Source organism: Falco peregrinus, chromosome 3, assembly GCF_023634155.1.
Source record: "Falco peregrinus isolate bFalPer1 chromosome 3, bFalPer1.pri, whole genome shotgun sequence".
Taxonomy (NCBI): Eukaryota; Metazoa; Chordata; class Aves; order Falconiformes; family Falconidae; genus Falco; species Falco peregrinus.
In genome coordinates, this window is record NC_073723.1 from 53,401,257 (window position 1) to 53,429,255 (window position 27,999).

At 37.3% G+C, this 27,999-nt stretch overlaps 1 protein-coding gene across 4 annotated transcripts in view; it reads left to right on the top strand.

Annotated features, from left to right (window-relative positions):
• The window catches only part of TRAPPC8 (trafficking protein particle complex subunit 8), a 55,610-nt gene that overhangs the window by 11,850 nt on the left and 15,761 nt on the right, over positions 1 to 27,999 (top strand). For all 4 annotated transcript variants that reach the window (XM_055799294.1, XM_055799296.1, XM_055799295.1 and 1 more), the window contains 22 exons: positions 653 to 742; positions 2,058 to 2,232; positions 2,610 to 2,763; positions 3,881 to 3,968; positions 5,412 to 5,659; positions 7,190 to 7,305; positions 8,514 to 8,664; positions 9,969 to 10,069; positions 11,477 to 11,582; positions 13,140 to 13,271; positions 15,329 to 15,553; positions 16,217 to 16,325; positions 17,021 to 17,215; positions 17,406 to 17,536; positions 18,583 to 18,657; positions 19,332 to 19,458; positions 20,496 to 20,653; positions 21,467 to 21,909; positions 25,052 to 25,199; positions 26,482 to 26,578; positions 27,411 to 27,479; positions 27,584 to 27,624. In XM_055799294.1, coding sequence (XP_055655269.1) covers positions 653 to 742; positions 2,058 to 2,232; positions 2,610 to 2,763; positions 3,881 to 3,968; positions 5,412 to 5,659; positions 7,190 to 7,305; positions 8,514 to 8,664; positions 9,969 to 10,069; positions 11,477 to 11,582; positions 13,140 to 13,271; positions 15,329 to 15,553; positions 16,217 to 16,325; positions 17,021 to 17,215; positions 17,406 to 17,536; positions 18,583 to 18,657; positions 19,332 to 19,458; positions 20,496 to 20,653; positions 21,467 to 21,909; positions 25,052 to 25,199; positions 26,482 to 26,578; positions 27,411 to 27,479; positions 27,584 to 27,624 — 3,179 coding nt within the window. The remainder of the gene's footprint in view (positions 1 to 652; positions 743 to 2,057; positions 2,233 to 2,609; positions 2,764 to 3,880; positions 3,969 to 5,411; positions 5,660 to 7,189; positions 7,306 to 8,513; positions 8,665 to 9,968; positions 10,070 to 11,476; positions 11,583 to 13,139; positions 13,272 to 15,328; positions 15,554 to 16,216; positions 16,326 to 17,020; positions 17,216 to 17,405; positions 17,537 to 18,582; positions 18,658 to 19,331; positions 19,459 to 20,495; positions 20,654 to 21,466; positions 21,910 to 25,051; positions 25,200 to 26,481; positions 26,579 to 27,410; positions 27,480 to 27,583; positions 27,625 to 27,999) is intronic.

Below are 27,999 nucleotides of genomic sequence, written 5' to 3' on the forward strand. Positions count from 1 at the left end.
ACTGTAAAATGGCAATTGAATGTGGCAGGTTAACATTATAAAGCATATATGGCACAACTTGGATCTGAGCTTTTAGCTCTTTGGATCTCTCCTTTGCTAGCTGATGGCTGAACTCTTTTAGCAGAGCAGAGGAAGGGATTGCTATCAAGCCAAGTCACAAAACTTGCAAAAAGCTTTGGACAAAACTGGCAGGATAAGGTTTTGGTAATTATTAGTTCCTCTACATAGTCAAAAATTAATTTTGCTTTTTGGTCAATTCTTATATCCCTAGCTGAGGCAAATTCAATGACTGTTAGAAGAATTTTTGTTTTTTTCTTTCCGGGTGTGTGTGTCCGTGTTTAAAAGGGTGGTAAGGAGTAATGAATCTAAAAAGGACTGAATACATGTGAGCCGGCAATACTGAGGCAGTTCGTGCTTAGATGCTATTCAGTGTCCCATTTGATTCAAAGTGTTACTGTTTCTCCCACTTGTGTGTATTTTATATGCTTTCTCCCTAGACTTTTCCCCCCTTCTTTCCCCTGCCATGCAAACCTTGTCAGACTTTGTAAGTGTCACTTTTAGGTGTAGTCTTTCATATTTCCTATTCATGAACGAGTAAACAGGGAAATTTTGCTGAATATTCCAATTCGTTCTGTCTTATTGTGTATTCCAGCTACTACTCCTTGGTTTGAATCTTACAGAGAGTGCTTTCTTCAGTCAATGCCTGCATCAGATCATGAATTCTTAAACCACTATATAGCGTGTATCCTTTGAGTGTTACAGACCTCTAGTGAGGCTGTTACAGCTGGCTGCAGAAATGTAACATAGGAGACTTTGAAATTTTGCGGTAACTTTTTGCCATTATGATTTGAAATATGTCTTTTTCAATATGTCTAACTATGGAGACTGATTTCATAAGGGGGTCAGATTTTCTTTGTGGTTGTTTGTTGTTTTTTGTTTGTTTTTTTTTTTTTAAATCATGCTTTGTGTCAAACTGAACTCTAAGCTAATACCTGTAAAATAAACTTCCTCATCCTAAAATGCTTTCTACTGTAGCTCTTTAAGTATCTGTTGATTGTCCCTTAGGTACAACAGAGGCTTGTGTGTTTGGGATGCACCTGCTGCTTTTTATAACTGTTTCAAGCAGATGGAGGGGGAAGGTTGGGGAGGGTGTTTTGGAAAATTGGTGAACTTTAAGCTATTTTGGACAAAAAGAAGTCTGGAAAGATGCCCAAATGCTTTCACTTTTTTTACACCAAAACTTGGGCCCAATTTGCTTGTCTACAGGGAAAATAAAAATATGCAGTGTTTCATGATGTACCTGGTGTTTAGCTTCTACAAGGATTATAATGCTTCAGGCTTTATAACACCTACTCTATTCCTAACTCCTTACTGTACTTCATCATTTCAGTATGGTGGAACAGGTTTGTTATTAGCCGTTAGACAGAACCATTTGTACAGAATTAACTTGGCATAATGTTGATTCTGGCTTTTGACTTAGGAATTTTAGAATGCTTAAAGTACAACTTGCTTTCTGGCTTCTCTGAATTTGTCTTTGATTTAGTGAAGAGATGTAGCAGGGCAGGATTTTCCTTACTAATGGTTGTGTAGTTGCATGAGAGAAAAATCTGAATGCTGCTGCTTTTAAACCAGAAGATGTTGCTGTGTTTATGAACTGTTATTGTTGCTCAGGTGATAACTTAAAGTCCCAGCTCTCCTTGGAAGTTGAAAACTGAAGTACACTGGGAGTGAATTTCAGTTATATGTTGGCTATATGAACAGTTGGTCTGTATTTAAAATCTTAAATGAACTATTTGCTATTATGTATTGGCTTAAACTTGAATTCAACGTCACAACTGGAGCAAGTTCCTGTTTCATTTCATGTCATGGATGTTGGTTAACTGACTGTTTAAACACTTTTTTTTATTGAGACTAAGGCCAAATTCTAATTGCACATAATTTTGTGGTAGTGCATTTTGCAGTCTTAAACATCATATAATCTACTTTATACATTTTGTATTTTGTGATCAGTGGTTGTTCCTGGGTTCTTTGATAAATGCCCTTAACAATGAGTTTAGGTATGCTTGTAGTTTCTTCTAGTGAACCAGAGCCTGTGGAGCAATTTCTGAAGCTGTCTCAAGAGCAACATCGCATTCAGCATAGTAGTGAATACTTGTATCCAAAGTGGTTTATACCAAACACGCTCAAATACTATGTGTTACTGCATGATGTAAGCACAGGAGAAGAACAAAGGTGGGTTTTCTACCTTCAGTGAACTTACCGATGAACTCTGACTGAAACATTTGCATTTATAAATTGTTAAGATTACAGGATCCATTAACTAGTAAGCCAGCTATTAACAAGGCAGATTTTCTGAAGTATCTACTTCTTGTGTTCATATAAAATAAAAAGAATCAGTCCTAGCTTTTTGTGATAGATGCTTGCTTTGGCTTGCTGGATTAGTTCTCAAAGAGTCTGTTTCACTTTTGCATAAAAGACTGCTTTAAAAATAGGAGCATTTTCCTTTTAATTCCTATGGATAATAGTCTAAAATAGTTTGTTGCAATACATGTTTAGAATAGAATATGTTTGATATCAAGACAGGGTAAATGCTGTTTCATTTTTTTCAGAGCTGACTCCATTTATGAAGAGATGAAGCAGAGGTATGGAACCCAGGGTTGCTATTTACTGAAAATAAATTCTCGGGTGTCTAACAGAGGAACAGATGAACAGATACCAGATCCTTGGAGTCAGTACCTTCAGAAAAACACTATCCAGAACCAGGTATTAAAGTATTCTAAAGATGATTATAAATTGGGATTTCATATGCACCTTAACTGTGTTACATTTTGCCTTAGTATTATGAATATGTTGCTACAGAGTGGGCTAATAGGCAGTTAAGATACTTCTGACTTACCTATGACTTCTTGACGGCATAAGATTAGTCCTTTCAAAGAACTGTCCTCTGTGCTACTTAAATTGGCAGTAAGGAGCACTGAAATACTAGACTGTCTGAAATAAACTGACAGGAGCACTGAAATAATTAGACTTTAGGCACTGACAAGAGCAGGTAAACTCAGAAGTCTGTCCGGTTCATAGTAATGTTCTACCTTCATTTTGATTAACTTTCTTCACCCTTAAAAGTTGTTTTATTTTATTTCCAGGTCATCTTTATTTCACTAAACAGTGGGGGTGTGTTTTCTGGGGGCATGTGTGGTTTTTCTGGTAATTCCTTGCCATTTTAGCAGATGAGAGACCAGACTGGACTGCAAATGATTGTGTTAGCTCAGACTCTTGAGTTCAATTTGCCATAAATGTCTGTATTTCAGGCTTCAGGACCGAAAATATTCCTTCTTGAGTTTGCTTTTGACTGACCTGCAGTTTTAACTGCATCTGATTAAAAGATTTGTTTGTGGAATCATAGTTCTTTACCAAGTCTAGCTGGTACTGGAAAGTCAAAATAACTCATATTCTGTAAGCGAAGTAATGTTCCACCATGAACTAATTAGACCTTTATTTTTTCTGTCCCTTATCAACTGTCCATTGTAGATAACTACTTTTTTTTTTTTTTTTGTATGAGCTTGTTCAGGAATTGCTTTAGGGAATGTTTTCACTGCTGTAGACATTGCTGTGTAAGAGTTGGCATTGCTTGCTTTAGTTGACAGTGAAGCCATTTGAGCAAGCCAGGAGATATATTCACCAAATGAAGCAAGTAACTTTCATCTGTGCAATAGGACAGGTTCTTAAAGCCTCACAAACTTACTGAAACAATGAATATATATGAACAAACATGTTTTCTTTATAATTCAGTTAACTGTTATTTAAGTAAACAGCTGCTGTTGACTGACTTTCGTGTGTGCTCTAGTATTCTTAAAATTCTGACTTTTCTTTTTTTGGTCAGGATTGCTATGAAGATTGTCCTTATACTGTCATTTCAAACAAGAATACAGATCACTTGATATCAGATGGCTTAGACAGTGAAATTAAAGGTATTTTTTAAACTTCTATCAAAACGATAGCATTTATACAGCTGTCTCATCTTGGACAGTAATCACTTGAGTTATTTGTTAGGGAGTTCAAAGTAATTATTTTCTAAAAGCTCAAAGATAATTTAACCTGGTGTCAGGAAAGAAATTCTGTGGTGCTGATCTGCTGCATTGGTGGTAATTGGTAGATGAATCTTCAATGAGATGGCTGTTGATGTGTTTGGCTCACCTTTTGTAAGATTAAGCATGTTGTTGACAATTAATTAAAAGTAACATAGGATTAAATAGTTAATTCTCATGGTAATAAAAGTTTCACTTAGTGGGGTCTGATGTAGCTTTGAAGCTGAGGGGATTTTTTTTTTTTGTCTGTTTGCTTTTAAATCTGGAAATGACAGGGTAGTGACTTTCAAAGTAAGTTGGCTGGAAGAACTTGCCTTGCAATTGAGCTTGTGGATGGCAGAGGACAGTAAATGAAATTGAGGTCAAATTAGTGCATGGCTTCTTTAATTATAAGGCAGTTGTATAGGATTCAGATGAGAAGCATGGTCAAATAGGGAAGAAGTGAAGGTACCCCACGCTGTTTGACCTGACTCAGCCCAAATCTTTCATACCTGACTCTAAAGGCACGAGGAGACTTGGTGTGTGTAGGGGAGCCTGCAGTTGTCTAAAAAAAATGGCTTTCTTGAGCTTTACAGCCCAGATGTAGCCTGCAGGCTGGTGTTTAAACGTTACGTACCCAGCTTTACACTTCACGAGTAAACTCCATTAAGAATTTGTTTCCACAGCTCAGCTTTGCCCAGTGCTAGCTAGGGCCAGATAAAGCAAGCTGACTTTCTTATATAGAAAGGAAATAATAAGAACTATTTAAGTCTTAGAGCAGAAGTGTCTATTTTGGGTAGTAAGATGCAATAGTCATATCAGCAGCTCCTCTCATTGAATTACGAGGACTTCGTAGGAGATTGTTTTTACATCATGGTTGCTCAGAAGGGCTTGGAAAATGAGTGAGTTTTTTCTTTTTCTAATCTTAAAACATGAATAGAAAAGAGTGAGTGGATCTAATGGAGCCATTGTAATTGCCTGCGTTTGCAACTTTTCATGAATATTTGACTTCATCTGTAATGTTTTCATACTTTTTCCTTCAGTGTTGTTGGTACTGGTCAGCATACTTGGAGATTCTTTGCACTGTAGTTGAGAACCAAAAATGTACATATTTAGCCATGTTGTAGTTCCTGCGATTACTTGAGCTTTCTGAAGAATTTCAGGAGTGATGTCATACTTGAGTAGTGCTCTGCTGCTGTCTTTCTGCTTAGCATCGATCTATAGTGCAGAATAATTGGTGAACAGCTTTGCTTAACAGAGTTCTGAGTAAGGAAATCTTTAAAGTAGGTTACTAAAAATTAATGTAAAACCCAAAATATTTAACTTTTTTTTTCAATCTTTCCATAGATGGTCTGTCAAATAACTTTAAGACTCACCCCCTTCAACTGGATCATCCCAGTGGCAGTTTGGATAGCACTGATTACACGAAGGCTACTGCATCATTGCAAGACCCAAAGAAATTAAATTCTGGAACGCCTCATGGTGCTTGTTTAACACTGACAGATCACGATCGAATTAGGCAGTTCATACAGGAATTCACATTTAGGGGACTTTTACCACATATAGAGAAGACAATTCGGCAACTTAATGATCAGGTCAGTTTACTCTTAAAACCACTTTGCCATAATAATGAAAAACAATAGAGGTATAAATCCAGTTATTCAAAAACCTGCTTTGAAATTATTACTTCCTTCTGCATCTAATGATTCAATGATCTTATTGAAAACTGTAAATAAATATAAGACAGATAGCTGAAGTTACCATTTTTGTTCAGTTTGTCTTTTGAAAAAACAAAACTCAATTTATATCAAAAGAGCTTCGGTGCAAGGTGACTTCTTGGTGAAAGCCTATCTGAACTGCTATTGGGGATATCTGTCCTTGCTCTTAAAATCTTAGTATTTACAAAATGTACTTTTTATGTTTCAACATTAGAATGCACAACTGAAGTTACAAGTATATTTTCATCAGTAATTGTCTGCAAAAGAGCTATGTACTTCAGTTGCTGTTTCTTGACAGAAGAGAAATGCATGGCCACCCTGAGTCATGCAATTCTGTTTTGATGTCAGCAGTTTTTGCAATGGAATATTCTTCTATTAAACTAGGATTTTATAGCAGTGTGATATTAAGTATCATGCCCATGTTAAAAAGGATGTGTGTTAAAGTGATTTCCATTACAGTAAGGCCCTTTTTTATTATGTATTTCACTTCCATATGGTCTTAAACGGCTAGAGAGATGGACTGACTTACATTAGTGCAATCAAATTACTGTGTTTAGCATTAGACTGGGACCCAAATTCTGTTATCTTAACTCTGTATTTTGATTGAATTCTCTCTTCAGGTCATAGTTTTAAGTGTGAGGGGGGTTTGGTACTAAGAATCATATTCTGTAAGGGACACTCTCTCCCTGAATTGACTTTCAGGAGTTTGTATATGCTGTCCATGTTTATACTTGGAAAGTTTCATGAAGAACCATAAAAAAAGTGCATAAATAGTGTGGCAAACAGCTTTGCCATTAGGAATGTAGTAATACATTCCTAGCTGTGGTAAGAAAAGCATGATGTTGCTATCCTTAAAATTATCTTTAAAAAGGGATGTAGTTTGCCTTAAATCCTGGGAATGGCAATTCGCTGTGGAAGTATCCTTGTTAGTGGAAATTATGTAAAAGAATAAAGTTGTGTGACCTTGCTTGCACATAGGACTAGTACCCTTTACACTTGAAATCAGTGTTCACAATGTGGTAGTGCTTTATGTGGGTGATGACAGGGAGAATGTTCTCTTTTGAAGTATGTACTTGGTCCAGCCTAAAACTAAGACTGAAATTAGATACTCTATTAGATTTCAAGCAGACACATCAAATGTTTCAGTTCATAGGACTGAGATATCTTCAATTTACAGCAAAAACAGTGAACCTCAGCTGTCTCAAATAGAACAAATACATGAATTGCAACTTGTCAGTGTCAGTGATTCATTCTAAAGGAGTGTGCTCTTGGTTATGTTACTGTTTCTGTTTTATGGAAAAAACAAGAGTTTAGGAAGCCTTAATGCAGCTTGGATTTTTATACAAGTTTAACCTGTATTAGTATTTCTCTTGCAGTGTACTGCTCTAACTTAGTATCTTTTTGCAGTTAATTTCCAGGAAAGGCTTGAGTCGATCATTGTTTTCCGCTACTAAAAAGTGGTTTAGCGGCAGCAAGGTTCCAGAGAAAAGTATAAATGAACTGAAGAATACTTCTGGTTTGCTGTAAGTAACTTCAGTCCTTATCTTTAGATCCAAACTGAAAATGTACCTTTTTTTGGGAGGGAGGGAAAGCCTGTGTTTATTTGATAGTGTTCCACCAAGTGAACTAAATGAGCATAGAAATCATGAGAAGTACCGTGCCTAAACATACAGTAAAGGAGTAGCAGACCCTAAAGAAAAAGGGGATAAAACCTGTTTACAGAGCAGTCTTTCTGCTATATTTACAGTGAAGCTTTCGAAGTTACAAAAATCGTACATTTTTAAAAGTAATAGTAGTAAAAATAAGCTATGGTCTGCTGTAAGGGATATTTTTAAATTAGTACTATCTTTTCTTATTTAAGGCAAATGCGATGTAGAAGTGGTTTTGTTCATGTAACTACATAATTTACTGCAGTTGAATATAAGTATATTGCTTTTGCAAGTGCACTTGAGAGCTGAATTAAGGGGAATTTCATATTTTTTGCAACTGTTTTTTACACTAGAATTAGGTTTTGAATTTTACCAAATCATACATTCTGTATGTTTGTAGTATTCCTCTATATATGAGGATGTATAATTATGAAAAGTGCTCTCTCTTCAACTGTCTTATTTTAACCATGGAAGTCTAAATAGTTCTTGGATATCACTAAGCCAAAATTAATGTCCTTGACACTTACAAGTTTAAAGCTGTATGTATGTTGTGTGTCTTTGGATTCAAAATCAATGTTAATTTGAGCTTTCTGTATTGAACTTGTAGGAGGCAAACCATGCTGACAAAGTTTGACTAATAAGTGTTTGTTTGTGAATCTTCACTGAAGTGATTCATATGTATTTGGCTAACCAAAAGTTACTGATGCTTGTAGAGGACAGGAACTTGTCCAGGACTAAGACAGTTTTTTAGTGGATTTTTTTCTTTCCAGAGAAATGGGGAGAAGTAACAATTATGGCTAGATGACCAGTGTCTTTTTTGTTTGTTTACATATAGCTCTGTTTAGCTCTGACAATTAATCTTATTGAGGAGTTTCAGTGCTAGCTGCATATTTTTTCCCAGTATTTCTTGGCAGAAGGAAAGCAGCTTTGCTTTTCTTAGCTATTTTTTGGGTAAAGCTGAAGGAATGCAGTTTTTATTCCTACTTTGTGAATAGGAATTAAGATGAGAGGGCATGACTTCATAGAGCATACCTTGCTCTAATTATTAAAATAACTTTAAATTTAAATATTTGTATTTATAGGTATCCACCAGAAGCACCAGAGCTTCAAATCCGGAAAATGGCAGACTTGTGCTTTTTGGTGCAACACTATGAACTTGCATATAGCTGTTACCATACAGCAAAGAAAGACTTCTTAAATGATCAGGCAATGCTTTATGCAGCTGGAGCACTGGTTGGTACTTCATATAACATAAACATTCTGTGAACTTTTCCTAATAATTTCTAAACACTTGTTTGAAGGTAACAATATATGATCTCTTCCCTCCATCTCCAAATTTATAAGGGTCTTGCCAAATCTGCTGCATATCTTTAGCAAATCCTAAAGGATTCTCAAATGTATTGGCTGCTGTTCTATGAAGGGGGTAAAGGTGTGAATGAAAATTGAAGAGTTAATTCTTAAAATGTAAAATACGAAAGGAGAATACCTAGAAGGCCAACTCCAGCAGAATGGATCTTTAGATTTTTAGTCTGATAATCCAAAACCAGGTGCAAAATAATTTTATAGTAGCTTTTTTTAGACTTTGGCAGAATATTATGTGCCAGGAAGTCAAGACTATGTCACTATAAATATGGTATTGTACTATTTTTCTTTAAGGCTCTTGAGCAATATAGTTTGAGTATGTCACTGCTGAACTTCACTGTAAACACATACTCATTAGTTTTGAAACTGAAGGTATATGTGACTAAAACAATTTTCAACAAGATAAATGGGAACACTGGAAAATAAGCTTGTTTAACAATTTTTGGAAGCTATCTTTTGTAGACTTTAGTTGACTTGATAAAATTTTTAACTCTTACTTTGCAGAACTATGGAAGTGTTCTTATACACTGTCCCATCTTGATGTAAAACAGCTTTGTACACTGTCCCACCTTGATATGTATGTTTGCAGTACAGACAGTTGCTCTGCATTTGGATAATCTGAAAATTTATCTTAATTTCTTAATTAACGGTTTGTATGTCTTAATGATGATTTTTTTTCAACCTACAAGTATTAGTCTCTATTTACTGCAGAAAAACTTTTCCATCCTCTCTTCACCCCCTAGGGAAAAAAGTAAAATTTCAGAGTCCAGGTTTGCTGGAGTTTCCTTGGAAGCTGATGATGTAACTTCACTTAAGGAAGTCTCAGAAATCAGTTCCTAGTGCTACTTTATGAGAAAAATTGTTCCTGAAATAGGAAATGATTTGTTGGTTTTGTAAAGCGGTGCTCAGTCAATGCTTCTGCATAATGTTGGGGCTGCCATCAGCTGAAAACCTTCTCTGTGTGTGTAACACTCTGGCTGCTGTCTGGCAGACCGATAAGTAGGCTATTGCATTAAAACTTTTATCAGTTAATGTGTTGTGTACACTTTTACATGCCAGTAACCAATTAGATGAAGGTCTTGAACTAGCAGGTGTTGAAATGTATTCCTCAGCATTTTGAGGTTTACAATTTGTTGAAAACAACCTACAGTGACAGTGCTGAATTTCTCTTGTAGGAAATGGCAGCAGTATCTGCTTTTCTTCAGCCTGGAGCTCCTAGACCATATCCTGCTCACTATATGGAAACAGCAATTCAGACCTATCGAGATATCTGCAAGTACGTTGTCTACTTCTGTACTGATCCAATGAAAGGTGGCTTAACTTTCTTCCCCTGCACAGTGATAGTGCCAGATGACTAAAATCACAGAATGATGGTAACTTTTAAAGAGCGAGATGTTAGTTGGTCTAGGATAACATGTAAAGGGTTCTATGCTGCTCTTAAGAGAGTACTCATTAAACTTATGTATTGGATTTTACTTGGTAAGATTTTGGTAGTGGGGTGGCTCCTGTGAGAAAACAGCAGGAGCTGCCTGTGTTGCCCAGAGCCAGTTTTCACCCAGCTCCAAAATGGACCTGCTGCTGCCCAAAGCTGAGCCTGTCAGCAAGGCTGGTGGTGCTGTTGAGGTAACATACTTAAAGGGTAAAATTTGCTATGCAGCACCTGTGAGGGGGGTGTAGAAAATGAAACGGCTCTGCAAATACCAAGGTCAGTGAGGAAGGTGGGGTCAGTGAGGAAGTGCTTTCCCACAGCCTGTGGAGAAGACCATGGTGAGGCCAGTTGGCCCCCCTGCAGCCCATGGAGGACCACAGTGGAGCAGGGATCCACAGTGCAGCCTGTGGAGGATCCAGTGCCAGAGCAGGTGGATATGCCCTGAAGATCACTGCAGCCTGTAGAGAGCCTATGCTAGAGCACATTCCTGGCAGGAGCTGTGACCTGTGGGGAACCCACGCTGCAACAGTCTGTTCCTAAAGGACTGTAGCCTGTGGAAAGAAGCGATGCTGGAGCAATTCTTGAAGAACTGTATCTGTGGAAGGGACCCCATGCTGGAGCAGGGGAAAGTGTGAGGAGGAAGGAGCAGCAGAGATGAAATGTTATGAACTGACTGCAGCTCCTCTTCCCTGTCCCCCTGCCTAGTTGGGAGTGCAGTTGAGCCTGGGAAGGAGGAGTTAGGGGAAGGTGATTTAATTTAGTTTTTTATTTATCACTATCCAAGTCTGTTTTGCCTGTGACTGATTGGTGAGTCACTTCCCTGCCCTTATCTTAGCACATGAGCTTTTTAATCTGATTTTTTTTCTTCCTGCCTTGCTGAGGAGGTGGTGTGACAGAGCAGCTTAGCGGGCACCTGGTGCTTGCCAAGGTCAGCCCAGGACAACTTGTTTGTGGCTGTTGGACCTCTTGTTTATCAGATTATTGGTATTTTTATAAATAAAATACTGTATTCAAAAATGCGCTCTAGCTTTGACTTTCAAAAAGCTGCTGCTACAGTAGGATAGGACACAATGTATCAATCTGTGTGGTGCTGTTTTGCAGTGGATGAGCTTTCTTATATTTTACTTTAAGTAAGATAAACAACAGAAAACCAGTCTGATAAAACATGGAGAAAATTTGTCAGATCTGAAGTGAAAAGATTTCTGTGACTTATTTTCATAAATATTTATTAATACATGTATGTTTTTGCTTTAGGAACATGGTTCTGGCTGAACGCTGTGTGCTGCTTAGTGCTGAAATCTTAAAAAGTCAAAGCAAATATTCAGAGGCAGCTGCTCTTTTGATTCGTTTAACCAGTGAGGTAAAACACTTAACAGCTTTTTCCAGTCTTGACCTCCCCCTGTTTGTTTATTTACACAAGCACTTCTAGCTTACATTCTAAATCTTGTCCTATGATACTCTCTAGCCAAAAGTAGCAAATGAGTAGGTATGAAGTGAAGAAAACTCAGTTTACACTGCAAGTGAAGAAACTGATACTGTTACTTGGTTTCTTTCTAGTCAAGTGACTTGCTTGACTTTTAAAAAAGTGCTAAATGTGCATTTTTTTGTCTTTGGCTTTATAAGTTATTTTCTTTGACATCTGCTTAACTCCTGTATGACATACTTTTAACTCCCAAGTTCTTAAACTGAAATTATCAACATGTCTTGCCAGAGCCATAATGGATAGTATCCCACATAAAATCGGTAGTTCTCTATAGTTTTAAGTAACTAAGGCAATACTGTAGCTTAGCTGTTATGAATCATTAGAATCTTACAGTGTAAGTGAAAGCTAGTTTGAACACTTCTGTGATATTAATTGGTGGAAATCAAGCACGGAATTGGCTTCTAATGGCCAGAAAGTGGCTTGCTTGAAAAGGAGTGAAACAAGTGTAATACTATAATGTAGCATCTTCTGTGTAGCTTGGAGGAAAGTCTAACTGGCAGTTAGTTCTTGCTTTGTGGCCAGCTGCACTGAATGTGATGCTTCTGAGACTTTTCCTGTGACAGATTAAACATGGAATAAACTTTCTGTAAGTTTTGCTCTCAAGTATATTTGTAGCTTCGTTCTTTCCTGCCCTTTCAACTTAAACTTGCTACCAAAATCGGTTACCAAGTTATTTAAACAAGGAATTTAAATACTTTTGGCTCTGCACAATCATTTTATGACTTAAAATTGTATTTAGTATGTTTCTGGTGCCTTTTGGCAGTTGCAAGGGAAATATTTATAGGGTACTATGTAGGTAGGCGTCTCAGAGTACATAGTCCAGATGCATACTTGGACATCACTGGTAGCATGGAGTTTGATTGTGGTAAAATCAAGTAGATTCTGGTCTGATTGGTTAAAATAATATAGCTGTGTTTTGGCATGAGAAGAGTACAGTAATGAGAAATTGTATGTCATTAAGAAATCAACCTGGTTCTTGTGATACAAATTCACTAAGTTCCATTGTTCCCTCTGTTTTTCCTTCATCCTGTTAAACCTCTTATTTTTTTGTTTCTAGCCTTAATACATGCAGGGGGTGGGGAGGGGGAAAGGTAGCGGAGTGCTTCAGAGGTAATGGTAAATGTTAAAACTGTAGCCCGACTAACTGAAAAAGCAGAAAATATTTCTTTTGTTATACTGAAACAGGTTGATATATAAATCTCTCCACTGGAAAAAAACAACCCAGTGTTTGGTATTGAACACTACATATAACAAAGTGAAAAATACTTCTAATCTTCTTTTATATGCACACATGTACATCTAAAGTTTGTATATAAATGAATCTTCAACTTTACAGCGCTGTTAGGGCTTACTGTCCTTGTTAGCATTAAAACAAGGCTGCTGTTATCTTTGTAATCAACTGTGAGGCTAATTCTCCTTTTCACTTTTAAATAGGATTCAGATCTTCGCAGTGCACTTCTGTTGGAGCAGGCAGCCCATTGCTTTATAAATATGAAAAGTCCCATGGTTAGAAAGTTTGCATTTCATATGATACTGGCTGGCCATAGGTTTAGTAAAGCAGGCCAGGTAAGTAGTATCTTTCCACATGGAAAATATGCTTGGTATTTGATACTCTGAAAAACATGTTAAATGTGTCATTAGTCTGGAAAAAGATGCTTTGCTTCTGGATACTTTTGTGTTAGTCAAAAGTATTCAGCTCTGGTCGTCTGAAAATGACATCTGTGTTATTCAGCTTAGGCTTTTATTCATGTATCTGAAGTAATGCTGAAGATCACTGACTTGAAACTGAAGTGATGTGTGTATTCATTTCTGAGTCTCAATTTTTATACACAGCAAAATACAAAGCTTTTTATTTGGGCAAAGGAGTATTTTACTATTGAGATAAGTGAGTTGCAGGAGTTAAGGATTTGTTAAACTCTTAATTTATCAGAATAATAGCAAATTTAGGTGCTTTAACCACATGTGTTTAGTGGTTGTGCAGGTGTATGAATAGTTACTACAAAACAAACTAAAGTGTCTCTATGGCTGCTTAGACTTAAGTAGCAGTTAAACCAATACAAATCAGATTGTTTTTACTTCCATTCACACTCCTGTGCAGGCAGCTCTAATTGTGGTACATAAACTCAGAGTTTGTTGGATGTAACTTGTGTGCTTTATTTCTGCCTCAGTTGTGGGATAGACTCTCTAAAGATAGTTTGTGCGTGATTCTTGCTGAGGTTAGCCTCTGGAGTTCAGTTATGGAGCTGTCTTGGAATACATTCAATTTCGGTTTACTAATAAGCTGTAAATGTAAATCTGTAATAGAAGTATATTTGTATTGCAAATCAATAATGCAGGAGAACCCAGGCACTGGAATTCCGTGGTCTTGGGGGAGTGTTCCTACTCCACCCAATCTCATTTGTATCATCCTAGTAAGGACCAAAGAAAGTGGTGTATTCTGGGCTTCTGCATTTAAAACCACAGATGTGAAGAATAGTAGGACTATTTCCCTCCCTCCTTGTTTTTTTTCTTGCAGTAGTGTCCCAGTCTATTGTTATGACAATACAGTACTGACAGGGAGCTACTGACTGGAGGTGTTAGTTTATTGTTGTATATCTCACTCATTTGCCTGGAGATTTTATGCATTTGGTAAAGCTTTGACTTTATCTTCACGTTACAGCTCTCATTGTTTGTCTGATTCTTACGGATATTCTGGTTTCTAAGGGATGCTTTTTCAGTGTTACAGTAAATGTAGGTTACTTTTTCCATAGCCTTAAAGACACCAAAATACTAAATTCTACCAAAGGGAAGTCATCCAGGCTACTCAACTGCATACTGTAATATATTTTAAAGTGTCAGTAATACTTGCTGATGTTAAGGATTTACTGCTTGTACTCTGTCATCACCATACCAATTTAAACATATCTTCAAATTTCCCCATTACTGCTGTAAATAAGGCAATGCTGTTCCCTTTTTCTAGAAGCTGATACTTGCCTGTACAGTGAATGCCTATGCAGATGTTCAGTACCTGGGCTTGGGATTAATGCTCAGGTCCTGATATATGTAGAGGAAAGGAACTGTGGAGCTGACTGGGAGCAGAGCATCTGTCTCCCAGTGGCTGATGCGATCGGTAATTGTATTGTATGCACTGCAGGGCTGTGTTTTATTGGTTTCCTTGGCATGGATTTTGTCCAAAGTGTCTACAGAATAGCAGTTGACTGGAAGTGTCACACTGAAAGTTCAGTTACAAAAGCGGAATGAAGTGTGTTAGATCTAGCTTATGTCCTGAAGCTTGGCAGTAGAGCTCTGTGGATTGTAGCAGTCAGTCCTAAAGCAATACAGAACACTACTTTGAAGCAGTCTTCTCTTACTTACTTTCTTAACTTACTGCCTGTTACACTAGTCTTTGAAAACATGAGCTTAATCTGCAGGCTAGGCTCTGTACTGTAGGAACCAACACTTCTGTGTTTGAAGTTGACCAGTTGCTGTGAGGTATAGTTCTGCAAACGTTACACTTGGCATAATGGGTGGTGATGGTAAAACATCAGTAACTTTCCTGACTTATTGGTCAATCTTCCTGATATTACAATTACAATGAGTGGTTGATGGGATTATTTGAGAAATTAACTCTTTTTTTCTTGCAGAAGAAACATGCCTTACGTTGCTACTGTCAAGCCATGCAGGTTTACAAAGGGAAAGGCTGGTCTCTTGCAGAAGACCATATTAACTTCACAATTGGTCGCCAGTCCTTTACACTTCGTCAGCTTGACAATGCTGTGTCTGCCTTCAGGCATATTTTGATCAATGATAGCAAACAACCCCCAGCTCAGCAAGGAGCTTTTTTAAGAGAATATCTTTACGTTTATAAGGTAAATATGACTTTTCAATTGTCTTTATTCCTTGAGTAATTAGTTATTTTATTACTAGTAATTTTCTGTTAAGTCTTTGAACAATTTTTTGTCATACCTGCATTGTTCCAGGGTTGTTCTATCTAGTTAATGTGTTCATTTTTTATTTTAGGCTTCAGGAAAACCAAGTATGTTGTAGCTGTGTAGTTAGTTACTGTCTTCTAAAGCTTGTAAACAGAATTTCTGTGGATTTGCTAAGTTAGGGTAGACCTTACTTAAGACCGCTGTTTAATTCTGCAGCTCAGCTGTGGTGAGAGTCTTGTGTAACGGTGGTGGTGTAGTGAATGTAGTTTACAAAATCCTGAGTTAGGGAGTCAAGCTTTGCATCAAATAAAGCTTGTAACAGCCATGCAGGCACAATAGTCATTAGACTGCTAGATTAAAATCATTATTCTCCTTTTTCCATAAAGATTTTGCAACTTTAACTTATTGAAAAAAATAAGTCTGTCAAAGCAGAGGAAATTATCAAAACAGTTAATTGAAATTATTGATTCCATCTTAAAAATACTACCTGCTCAAACACTGAGTGCTTATAACTTGGCTTCCTTGTCATTGGTAACGTACAGCATGGACATTATGTATTTGCATAATGTCATGACACTCTATTTTCCTCCTTTGCTCCAGAAAGTAACCCAGCTATCACCTGACGGTCCATTACCACAGCTTCCTTTACCATATATTAACAGCTCGGCAACCCGTGTTTTCTTTGGGCATGATCGAAGACCAGCAGAAGGTTAGAAATTTTTATGTAAACAGAGGTGGAGTCCCTTATTTATGGAACAAACATATATGCAAGAGTTAGTGTCATTTAAAAAAAAAAATATCATTATGTAGAACTAATGTGACATGCTAACTTCTTAAATACGGTTTCAAAATAAAAGCTTAAGCTTAGTATCTACTTGCTAGACGTTTTTAGGCTTCCTGTGTAAATATGAAATTTGCGTATGTGGATGTGCTGACTTCCACTATTTTACATTGAAGCTTTCCAGCTATGAAAGTCTGTAACAAACTTTGGATTATTAATGCTTTAGCAAATGCTAGACGCTAGTGCCAGTGCTAGAAATTAGCTTCACAGTGAACTTTCTCTTGGATGAAGTATTTGAAACACTGATTCCTGAATGCCTGAATGTAAAGTAAGTTGAGTATACCATGTAGCATGCTAAAATCTTGGAGTTCCACAATTTGCAAATAGAATTATACTCAAATTATCCTCAGTATTGTCTTCCATGTGTGTATTTCAAAATGTCTTGCAGTTTGCTCACTTAAATCACTTATAACGTGACAGTGTTATAAATAATATTTATAAAATGACAGTGACTGAGAACTTAAAATATTTTAACAATACTTACCAAATCACCAATCAAGCCTTCTGTTGCAACTGTTGCGTGCCACTGTTCTCATCTTCTAAGACTGCCTTATTCATACCAGGTGAAAAGCAGGCAGCTACGCATGTAAGCCTGGATCAGGAATATGACTCGGAATCATCACAGCAGTGGAAGGAACTTGAGGAGCAGGTTGTTTCTGTGATAAATAAAGGAATAATACCTTCAAACTTCCAACCAACGCAGTTCTGTTTAAATCGCTACTCGGATAACTCTAGATTTCCACTTGCTGTGATAGAAGGTAAAGTTAAGATTTATACACTTCAGAAATAAAGTGAATTAGATAAATACATAAAATATTTCATGTGTTATTGTAGATTTAAACCAATATTCTTGTGCAAGTTAGCACAAGAATGCTTTGAGTCAGGTGAACCTTTAGATTGTGGTAGGCATAGGCTGTCATTATTTTTGTGATATTTTTTTTTTAATAGAACCAATAACTGTAGAAGTGTCCTTCCGAAACCCTCTGAAAGTCCCAGTTCTTTTGACTGACCTTTCATTGCAGTGGAAGTTTCAACCTAAAGACTTCAATGCAAAGCATGATGGAGAAACAAAAGAGCTGGTAAGGCAAGCTTCATCCTTTTCCAACCAAACCCAAACAGCTAGTTATGGAGTGTGTATGTGTATATATAATTTCAGTCTTCAAAATTTGGTAGTATGAAAACAGATGGTTCAGGTGTGTTTAAAAAAAAAAAAAGTAGCTCTTGAATTTTTGTGATGTTTAGATTTTCTTAGATCTGTAGCACACAAAGCAGCCAAGGTAACAAATATATTGTAAAGCTTAATGCTTTACATTACAGAGCAAAATACTGCCAACATTTCACTGTATGTGTAGTACATCTGTTTAGTCACACTAGCCTCGACCAGCAAAAATGTCTTGAAATGTCAATAGGTATTATTGTCGAATACCTTTTTCTTACACAAGCTACTGTATATAGTGAAATATATATTCTGAAAAACTGTGCTGGTATGACATAGGAATACCTCTATTAGAAGAAAAATTAAAATTTATTGTATTAAAAATTTTTTTGAATTATTTAGATGAACCACGTACTACTGTTAAACACAACTAATACTGTCAAAATTTCCTGTGAAGGACTGTTACCGCATTCATATTTTTAAGGTTTTAGTATGTTCTAATACTGAATATTGTAGTAAGTTTTTTAATTTGGTTTCCTGGTCAGAAGGATTTGGAACATAGTGGTCTCTAAAGGTACTGTAAGTGTTTGTCAGTTATAAACATGGCTTCATACGACTGAGCCTCAAGGATTACCAGTCCTTTTTTCCTTCTGTTCTGGTCTGAACTGCTACTTTAATATGATAAATACTTTTGTGAGTATCAGTGAAACTGATTGGGAATGGTTCTGATTTATAGTGATAAATCTTAAATTTCTCTCAAGTCAATGTTTACTGAGCTCTCTAGCTGCTGCTTCAATTCGGAAAGCCTAAGAAGCTGGGCATACAGCACCTGTTGGTCCTAACTGTCTGCAGTTTAGAATTTGTATACTTTTTTCCTTGAACAGTTTAGGAAGGGTGTGGGAAGTAATATTTATGGCACTTTCTCTGCCTAGGAGTAATAGTATCTGAAAAGCTGTTTCTTCTTTTCAGGGAATGTGTGATGATGGTATGATAGGAACTGAAGCAATAGCAGAATTTCTAATTAATAGTGAGGAGACAAAAGTGGTAAGTACTGTACTTCGTGTTGAACTTTAGGATGAAGTTCAGATATTATGATCTCAATACTAAACTCAATAGAAGACATTAATGATATATGAAACACTGGAACTTCTGAATTTCATCAGCATGTATAAATATCTGAAGGGAGGATGTGACAGGACAAGAGGCAATGGGCACAAACTGAAACACAGGAGGCTCCTTCTGAAAATCAGGAAACTTTTTTTTATTTTTTATTTTACTGGGATGGTGACTGAGCACTGGACACAGGCTGCCCAGAGATTATGGAGCCTCTGTTGTTGCTGATATTAAAAGCTGTTCAGACATAGTAATGGTTAGCTGGGTGTAGGTTGCCCTACTTGACCAGGTGAATTGGACAAGATGACCTCCAGAGGTCCTTCTCAACTTCAATAGTTCTGTCATTCTGCCTCTGTTAATTTTTGTTATAATTTAGGATTCTTTCTGAATGTAATGAGCATCTGTCAGCTGTAGGCTGGTTTAGTAAATTCTGTGTATATGAAATTTTGAATCCAGTAAATGGCCTGTAGTTATTGTATGCAGCTACATATGACACAACCATAAAGTAAATGTAGCTGTGAGTGTTTTTTAGTGATTGGACATTTAAATGTAATAATACTTTTTTCTAGTAGCAACAACAACAAAAATTTAACATATTTCCACAGGCAAGACTAAAGCTCTTTCCCCATCAAACAGGGGAGCTACATATTCTGGGAGTCGTTTATAATCTTGGCACTGTTCAGGGTGCTGTGACTTTAGATGGGATAGATCCTTCTGTTGGATTACAGACAGGTAAGTGTATTATTCCCTGAAGTGCTATGTCTGGGGAAGGGGGGAGACATGGTGTCTGTAGAATAGAATGAAATTGTAGTGTTTAATGTTTGACTATCATCATGCGAGGCCTTCCTTCAGGTGAGGATATAGAAAGAAGGGAAACAACTGAAACAGGGAAAAAATTAATTGGGACCTGTAGGAAGCCTATGAGAAAGGAAGTAACCTCTGCGAAGTCCATACTTTTCCTTTTAAATCTGTGGGAATTCTGAAATGATGAAAAAACCCCACAAACTTATATCTATGCCATGTTGAATCTGTAACAACTTCCATTGACTCTTTTGCCATTCGTTTTTCCTCTGGGTCTTTTGGCTTTTTGTTAGCTTTCAACTTTTTGTTGCAATGATGTTTGCATAGATTCCCAAACTTAAGTTTGGCTGATACAGTTTGTTTTTGTTTTTAGCATCTTCACTTTACAAAGGAAAGAGAACCAAAATATTAACATATAAATGACTTATTGCATATTACTTCATCTGTTTTGTTGAGTCATTAATCTGAAACTCTCACAGGGAAAAGGTAGTTGTGGGAGGAAATGGGGATTAAAGCACATGTTTGAAAGTGTCTAAAAGAAATAGTGATGCCTGTTCAGCTGTCTGTGAACTGGAAACCTTTTTGAATAAAGAACACTTGAAGAGTGGTGGCCTGTGTTTGAAGAAAATAAAAATCTTTGGGGATTTTTCCAGCTTGGCAGAAATTGGGAAACGAAATAAATCATGTTCATGCTCTGTGCCTCCCCCCTAGTTGTAGTCAAACTATTAAAGGGCAGAGTAAGTCCACAACAGTGGATAACTGGCTGTTTGAACTCACAGAAGCAATGCATTATGTGTGACAGTGAGCTTTGAATAGTTCTTTGAGTGATGCTACTTAATCAGTGAACACTGTGTGTACCCAGTAACAGAAAAAAATACTTTTGAGGTTGGGTAGGAAGCCTTGGATCCCTTCCCCAAAAAAGTTAGGAATAGCTTTAAAAAAAGTCAAACTTTAAAATTGTTTTACAGGAAAACTTGTCTCCAATGGGTTATCTGTACGAGGACGACAAGATTTAGAAATCCAAGGGCCTCGACTTAATAACACAAAAGAGGAAAAAACATCTATTAAATATGGACCTGACCGACGTTTAGATCCCATTATTACAGAAGAAATGCCTTTGTTGGAGGTATGTAACTACTTTCTATAGGCAGTTTTGAGCAAATAGCTGAATCTGGAGCTTATAAATGTAGTTGTAACAATGAAGTCTTAGACTTTGTTAATGCCTAAATCTCCAGTTAATTTCTGATCTGTCAGTGCCAAACTTGGTGAGTTTTTTTCAAGTGAAGCTTGAAGCCTCCAAATTTAACATCCTTCTGAAATTGTTATATTCCCTTCAGAATTTTAGTTCGCAACAGCTTTTGTAGCCACATTTCAAGGTGAGGGGAAACAGGCAAAGAAGCTTTTGTTTGCCTGCCGTTTATCTAGAATAGTTCCTCAAATTGGTTAATTAGAACTTAGTGGTTTTCTTTACTACGGTTGTTAAAGTGGTTTGACTAACTGGTTAATGACAACACTCTCTAGAATAGAACAGTTCAGTTGGAAGGCACCTACAATAATCTAGTCCAGCTGCCTGACCGCTTCAGGGTGGAACAAAAGCTAAAGGATGTTAAAGGCATTGTCCAAATGCTTCTTAAACACTGACAGGCTTGGGGCATTAGTTCTCCTTTTAGGAAGCCTGTTCCAGTATTTGACCATGCCTTTGATAAAGAAATGCTTCTTCATGTCCAGTGTAAACCTCCCATGGTGCAGCGTAGGACACATGGGACTGGTTCAATCACTGGGTACCAAGGAGAAGAGATAAGCACCAGCTGCTCCATTTCCCTTCCTCAGGAAGCTGTACAGAGCAATATAGTTTAAATACATTGGTGGTGGTTTTTCATGCATGTTTGTAACTTGACTCTGTTCAGATTTTTCTTTTCTCCTGTTCTCTCCCATACAGGTGTTCTTCATAAATTTTCCTACAGGGCTTCTCTGTGGAGAAATTAGAAAAGCATATGTAGAATTTGTGAACGTAAGCAAGTGTCCTCTTACGGCACTGAAAGTTGTGTCCAAGCATCCAGAATTTTTTACTTTTGGTGGAAATACTGCTGTTCTAACGCCACTAAGTCCTTCAGCTTCTGAAAACTGTAGTGCGTACAAGACTGTTGTGACAGACCCTACCTCTGTGCGAACAGCACTGCTATCTTCAGCTTCTTCTGCAGACTTTGGGGTTGGCACAGGAGGTCAGCCTGAAGTAATACATGTCCCGCTTCCTGATGCTGTTCTTCTTCCTGGGGCTTCAGTGCAGCTGCCAATGTGGTTACGGGGACCAGATGAAGAAGGTGTTCATGAAATTAACTTTTTGTTTTACTATGAAAGTATTAAAAGACACTCGAAAATGTGGTAAGTTTTTATCTACTTTTTTCTGTCACGCTTAATAGATACATTATAAACATTGAGAGAAATTAAGATTTACGTTTATGCTTACAGTGGCTATGATAATACAAAAGAAGATGCCTGTTACCTGCTCTTCTAAGCAATGATCTTTGTTACACGATCTGATTTCCATCTGAAATTACACAGCCTACACTGCTTCTATCAGTGGCAATTATTAAAATAGGAGGGTTAATGGAATGATGTTAATACAAACTCTGTATGTAGTTTCTCTGGAAGCACATCGTTCTGAGGCATAGGGGGGGAGAAAATCATGACTTAATTTGTTTCTGTGTGTTATAAACCAATCTTGGGTACTTTGAACAAAAGATTTTGTTCTTAGCTAAAATGTGGTTAGTAATTGTATTATGATGAAAGCTATTCTCTTTGAAGGGGGTTAAATACCAAGTTTGACTTGTATGCTGTTGTATAGTGCCTTTTTGGACCATGTCGAGACAGTGGACAGTCAAGTTTGACACCACAAGCTAAGAAATAATGCATTCTTTGAACTTTATTTGAAAGGTAGCAAGTTGACTTATGTTGCTTATTCCCAAGTCCCACCCAGCTAAGAAGGCTCAGGAGATAACTTTTTGAGAAACGTATTCCAGAAAGATTCTGGAGGTGAATAAGATTGTGTTCAGGAAGTGAAGAGATCAGCCTTCAGGAAGCCTGTGTAGCAATCTAGCAAATGGCCAAATACAGAAAAGAAGGCTCTTCTTACTACCTCTCTCTCTTACTCTTTTGCAAATACTAGTCTTACGTTACTACCTCGAGCTTTAACTGCTATATAGCTAGAGCTGAGAGAAAGCTGCAATTGGGCTTTATCTAGATTAGTTTATAGCTCACTAAGATTACAGGTCAAAGACCTAAATGTTAATACTTAATTTTCAGGGAGAGAAATCTATTAGAGCTGCATGTGCTGGATTTGTTTGTCTGGAGAATATATCACTGTCCACTTTAAGAAGCAGTGCAGACTAGGAGTGGATCTGTAATCAGGGTTGGGGACCTGGTGTTGTGGTTTAACCTCAGCTGGCAATCAAACACCACACAGCTGCTTGTTCACTTCCCCTCTCTCTGGTGGGATTGGGGAGAGAATTGGAAGGGTAAAAGTGAGAATTTGTGGGTTGAGATAAGGACAGTTTAATAGGTAAGGCAAAAGCTGCAAAGGCAAGCAAAGCAAACCAAAGAATTCATTCACCCCTTCCAATTGGCAAGCATCTCCAGAAAAGCAGGGTTCAGTGTGTAACAGTTACTTGGGAAGACAAATGCCATCACTCAAACATTCCCCCCCCCCCTTTCCTTCTTTCCTTCCCCCAGCTTTATAAACTGAGTGTGATGCCATATGGTATAGAATATCCCTTTGGTCAACTGGGGTTAGTTGTCCCAGTTGTGTCCCCCTCCAAGCTTCTTGTGCCCCCCCCAGCCTGCTCACTGGTGGGGTAGTGTGAGGAGCAGAAAAGGCCTTGCTTGACTCCGTGTAAGCTGCTCAGCAGTAATGAAACCATCCCTGTGTTATAAGCAGTTTCCAGCACAAATCCAAAGCACAGTGCCTTACCAGCTACTGTGGAGAAAAATCACTCTACCCCAGCCAAAACCAGCACATCTGGTCTCTGTGCTATGCATATGCAGGATGATGGTGGTGAGCGGGGCTACTTCAGATGAGCTCTAGTCACGTGGACTCCAGGTTTGCTTGTGACTGTAGCTTGTTTTTCAGGCTAGTTCTGAGAAAAAAACAAAGTTCATGTGCTGTGAGACTACTCTGTAATGTAAACCAAAGCAGAGTAAGTTGAAGACAGTGAGGAGAATGGATCAGCAGCATATTTGTGGAGTCAAACTAAAAGTCATGCAAATGCACTTTGTTTAGTGGTTTTTTTTTGTAGCTTCTGAAATGCCAAAGTTAACTTTTCATTTACCTGTGAGCTAGCCTGTAGGAACGGGGAATTTGTCCCCTTACAATGTAGTTGTTCTGTTCCCCCACTTTTTTTTAAGAACAGAACTTATTTCTCCTGTGAGTTCATACTATTCAGAAAGTGAGGTGTTCTAGAGATAGAAGGTGGTTGCTTGGGGAATATATTTTTCCCTACTATATTGAAGTTTCCGGGGGAACTTAAGCAAAGTGATCTTGTTTCAAAAGTGCTCTTTTGTAGACTGAGCATAGCTTTTAAATTTAAAAAAAATATTTATTTGTGCCACCTGAAAGCTATACAGAATCTATGTATCTGTCTGAAGATTAACTGCAAACTATGAAGTTTATTCTGTAGATTGTGACATTATGTGAAGTAGAATTTAGGAGACCACTGATTTCCCCTCCAAAGCAAGTATTGTGTGGTGTTTCAGCATATTTAGTAGGTAATGTGTACCAAATTTTTACATTTCTCTAATGTTTCCAAGTGGAAGTTAGGGTATCACAGAGCTTCTTCTATGTGGGAAAAGCTGATGTATTTTGATGGTGTCCAAGAACTGAAGTTTACTCATCTTTAGAAAAGCAGGAAGGTAAATTTTACAAAGGGCTTGTTGGCCTGGAGTTTGAGTGTATCTGGAAAAAGTCATAGTAGTGATGGCTCTAGAAGTAAACTTTCAAGATTCTTAGTTCAGGGGAACTTGAAAGCAGTGGTATTCTCTCTAAACGCTTTTTAGTAAATGTTTACACAGGAGATGTGACCAACTAGTGGGCTGCCTATGGTTTATTTACTCAAAGCTATTTTCCAAAGTATTTGGTGGCATTAAATACCTTAATGATATCCTTGTGCCCATATATGCCTGTTTGCTTTCACTGTGCTAGTTGTCTTATGTCTGAAATATTTCTGATTGCATTTTTTTGTCATGGTAGCATACAAACCTTTTCCTCCAGTATTCCGAACTGGCTGAGAGATTGCATGTTTGAACAGCACCTACCCATGCAGCATGATTTTTAAAAATAATATAATTTTGTTAGGAAGCTAAAAAAAAAAAACTGTCTCGTTAGCTGAAAAAAAAAAAATTGTTTAATGGCCATAATATTGATGACAACCATAAAAGCTAAACTTCTTGATGACAGGATCTGGACAGCAGTCCTGGTTGTTCAGCATGTGTGTTTCTTTTTCTCCTCTCCCCCTTCCCTGCCCCTTCCTAGTCATAGGGTATTAAGGCACACTGCAGTTATTTGTACTAGCCGATCTCTGCATATTCGAGCTACTGTCTGCAGAAGTAATGCCCTTGAGGATGAAGAAGGCAGAGGGGACAATATGTTGGTGTTTGTGGATGTAGAAAATACCAATACTGTAAGTTCTTATTTTTAATAATACTCATCTAAAGCTCAGCAGATATGTCACCAGTAGAACTGAGACTTAAGTAAAAGTGTTTTTTACAACTATGCAAGCACTAAGTAAACCTTGCATATTTAATAATTCCAGTTACTGTTGGAAAGAGTACTAACATTAAGTTATATTTCAACTCTCTGGAAGTCTACTATAACTATCTCTATCCTAAGCAAATTGCAGTACTGTAGTTTGGAGTAATTTTTTCTTTTAGGAAGTCTTATTCCAAATCCATGAATGTTCTTGATGATAACAACTTTTAAGACAGTTCTGAATTCGACAACCTGTGCCTCCTGCAACCTTTCAGTGAAAACACTGCTAGAAATAGTGGTAATGTGAAGCCAAAATTTAACTCCAACTTGAGGGAAGCTTCTGTGTTTACATTTGTTACTAAACTCTAAAAGATGTTTTTGCAAACACAGTCCATATAGAGATGTCTGTTGTGATCTGTTGACTTAGCAAAGCAGATAAAAACACTTTAGTCGTTCATACCATGCTAACTGAAATCTAGTCATTTTTTTTGGTAAAGCTACTCCCATTTTTCCGACCACAAAGCAAGGTAATTGAATGCTCTGTTTATAGAATTCCTAGATGCTTAGGTGGTAGTAGAATCACTGAGCTGATACGTCATTTTGTTTTTAAATTGTGTACGCTTCATTTTTAGTTCAGCTACTAAAATGAATATTGTCCACTGTTTCTTTGAGGAGAAAGGAATGTTTTATGAAGTAGTTACCAAGTTAACAGATAACATTGTGTGAGACTTAGTTTTCCACTACCACCACTCTTTCCAAGAAAGAAAACCAATCCCAAAAGCTATTTTTCATTGTGTACGTATGTAAAAAAGGTTCTTGAATTTTTGGGATTTATGACCTAGCAATGTTCCTAAAGTAATCTTAGAAAATAAGTGGCCTTGTGGACAGTGTTCTGCATTGGAGTTAAAAGCATGGGTTTTATTATAGTTGTTTTAATCTAAAATACTAGCTTGTGGGTGTTTTTTCTGGGGGATCTTTGCTGCTTCTTCATGTGGCTTTGTTTACTGAAATTGGAAGTTGCTGTGAGCTGGGACTGTTGTTTCACATTACAGTGGATCTTAAATCTCTCTTTGTCTCTCAGTACTGTATTACAGATGGTGTGAATAATTAGTTAAGATTCTAACAGTGCCGTCTTGCAATGAACACTTACGATGCAATGTAGAACATCACAACTGTGATTGTCTTGTTTGACATAATCTGTGTTTCTTCCGTAGAGCGAGACTGGTGTTAAAGAATTTCATATAGTGCAGGTTTCAAGCAATAGCAAGCACTGGAAGCTTCAAAAATCTGTTAACGTCTCTGAAGACAAAGGTGTGTATCTGTTTCACCAAAAGGATGGCAAGTCCAGCTTCTACTTGACAAGAACAGTTAAAAATCTTACAAGGAGTTGAATTTGGCTTTCAGGATAATGAATTTCTGAGAACTTTGTCCATTTCAAGCATGCTACAGCCTGTCTTTTGTCAGTGTTTCAAGAAAAGTATATTTCAGACTTCATTAATTTTAAAAATGGGCTTAACTTACAGGTAAACTATTTCTGTGATGTAAAGAAATCCATGTCTGGGTTGGCTGATAACTTGGCTCACAAGAAATATCTTTTGGTGTTCCTTTATTTTTCGTTATTTTTATCAGTATTTAAAGTGATCAACAAGTCCTCCATTCAGTTATTAGAAATATACCAGAATTGCTAGTGCTGTATCCTGCCTTAACTAATACAAGCTGCTAATTCATGAAAAGGCTATCCCAGGCAAAAAAAACCTGGACAACTGTTGTATCTAATGGATGTTATCTTTGTTAGTATGCTAATATTTTATGTACTTAAAAATTAGTCTAGACATGTATTCCTCTTGCATTAATATTGAGGGTGAACCAGTCAGATAAACTGAATCTTTTGTCTTCTGCTCCTTCCTCCTTTGTCTGTATCTCCCTCATGTATTATGGCTCATTTTCTGCTCTAGATGTTGATGGAAGGAGTCAGCAGAAGATGCATCTTTACTACCATGCAGTTGCTCTATTTGATTAGTTATGCCTCTTGAATATTGTCAGTGTTTCTTATTTGTGAAGTTTGAGGGCTGGCTTGACTAATGAGGAGGGACTGTGATTATGTTGAGGGGAGGAAATAAATCTTGCAACCTTTTTCTTTCAGATACTAAACTTGCTAGCAGAGAGCGAGCGAAGTTATGCTTTAAAGCAGTAAGATGCAAAAACTCAGAAGGTAGGTTGTCCCCTGAATGTGGTAACTTACTGAAGAAAATACTGTTTGCTGAAGTTGTGACTTCTCATGATGCTGAAACAATGCCTTCTCTTTTTATCCCTTAGAAAATTACACATTTGCAGACATTGTCTTTGGAAATGAACAGGTAGGTGAATTGGTACAACTGCATATTTTGTCCTTGTGCAAAGTATCCCTGTCATGTGGAAGTATTTCAGTGAAAACCTTTTTTAAAAACTAAAAATGGGAACAGTGCTTTTTGTAGTTCGAAAGGTGAGTTTTGCATGGCAAAAAATACTGGGTTTCTAGGTCAGCTTTTTTTTTTTTTTTACAAAGAGAAAGTAAGAAAGCATAGACTAGTGGATAGTCTGGAATTTAAGTTCCTATCTCCACAGCTGAACCACTTAGGGAGCACGTTGCAATGCTAACTTTTGCTAATACTTTTCTTTCCTTTCCAACCCTTTAGAGCAGTTCTTCTGAATGTTTCCCAGACCTCTAGGTTTCTAGTAGAGATCTGTGGATG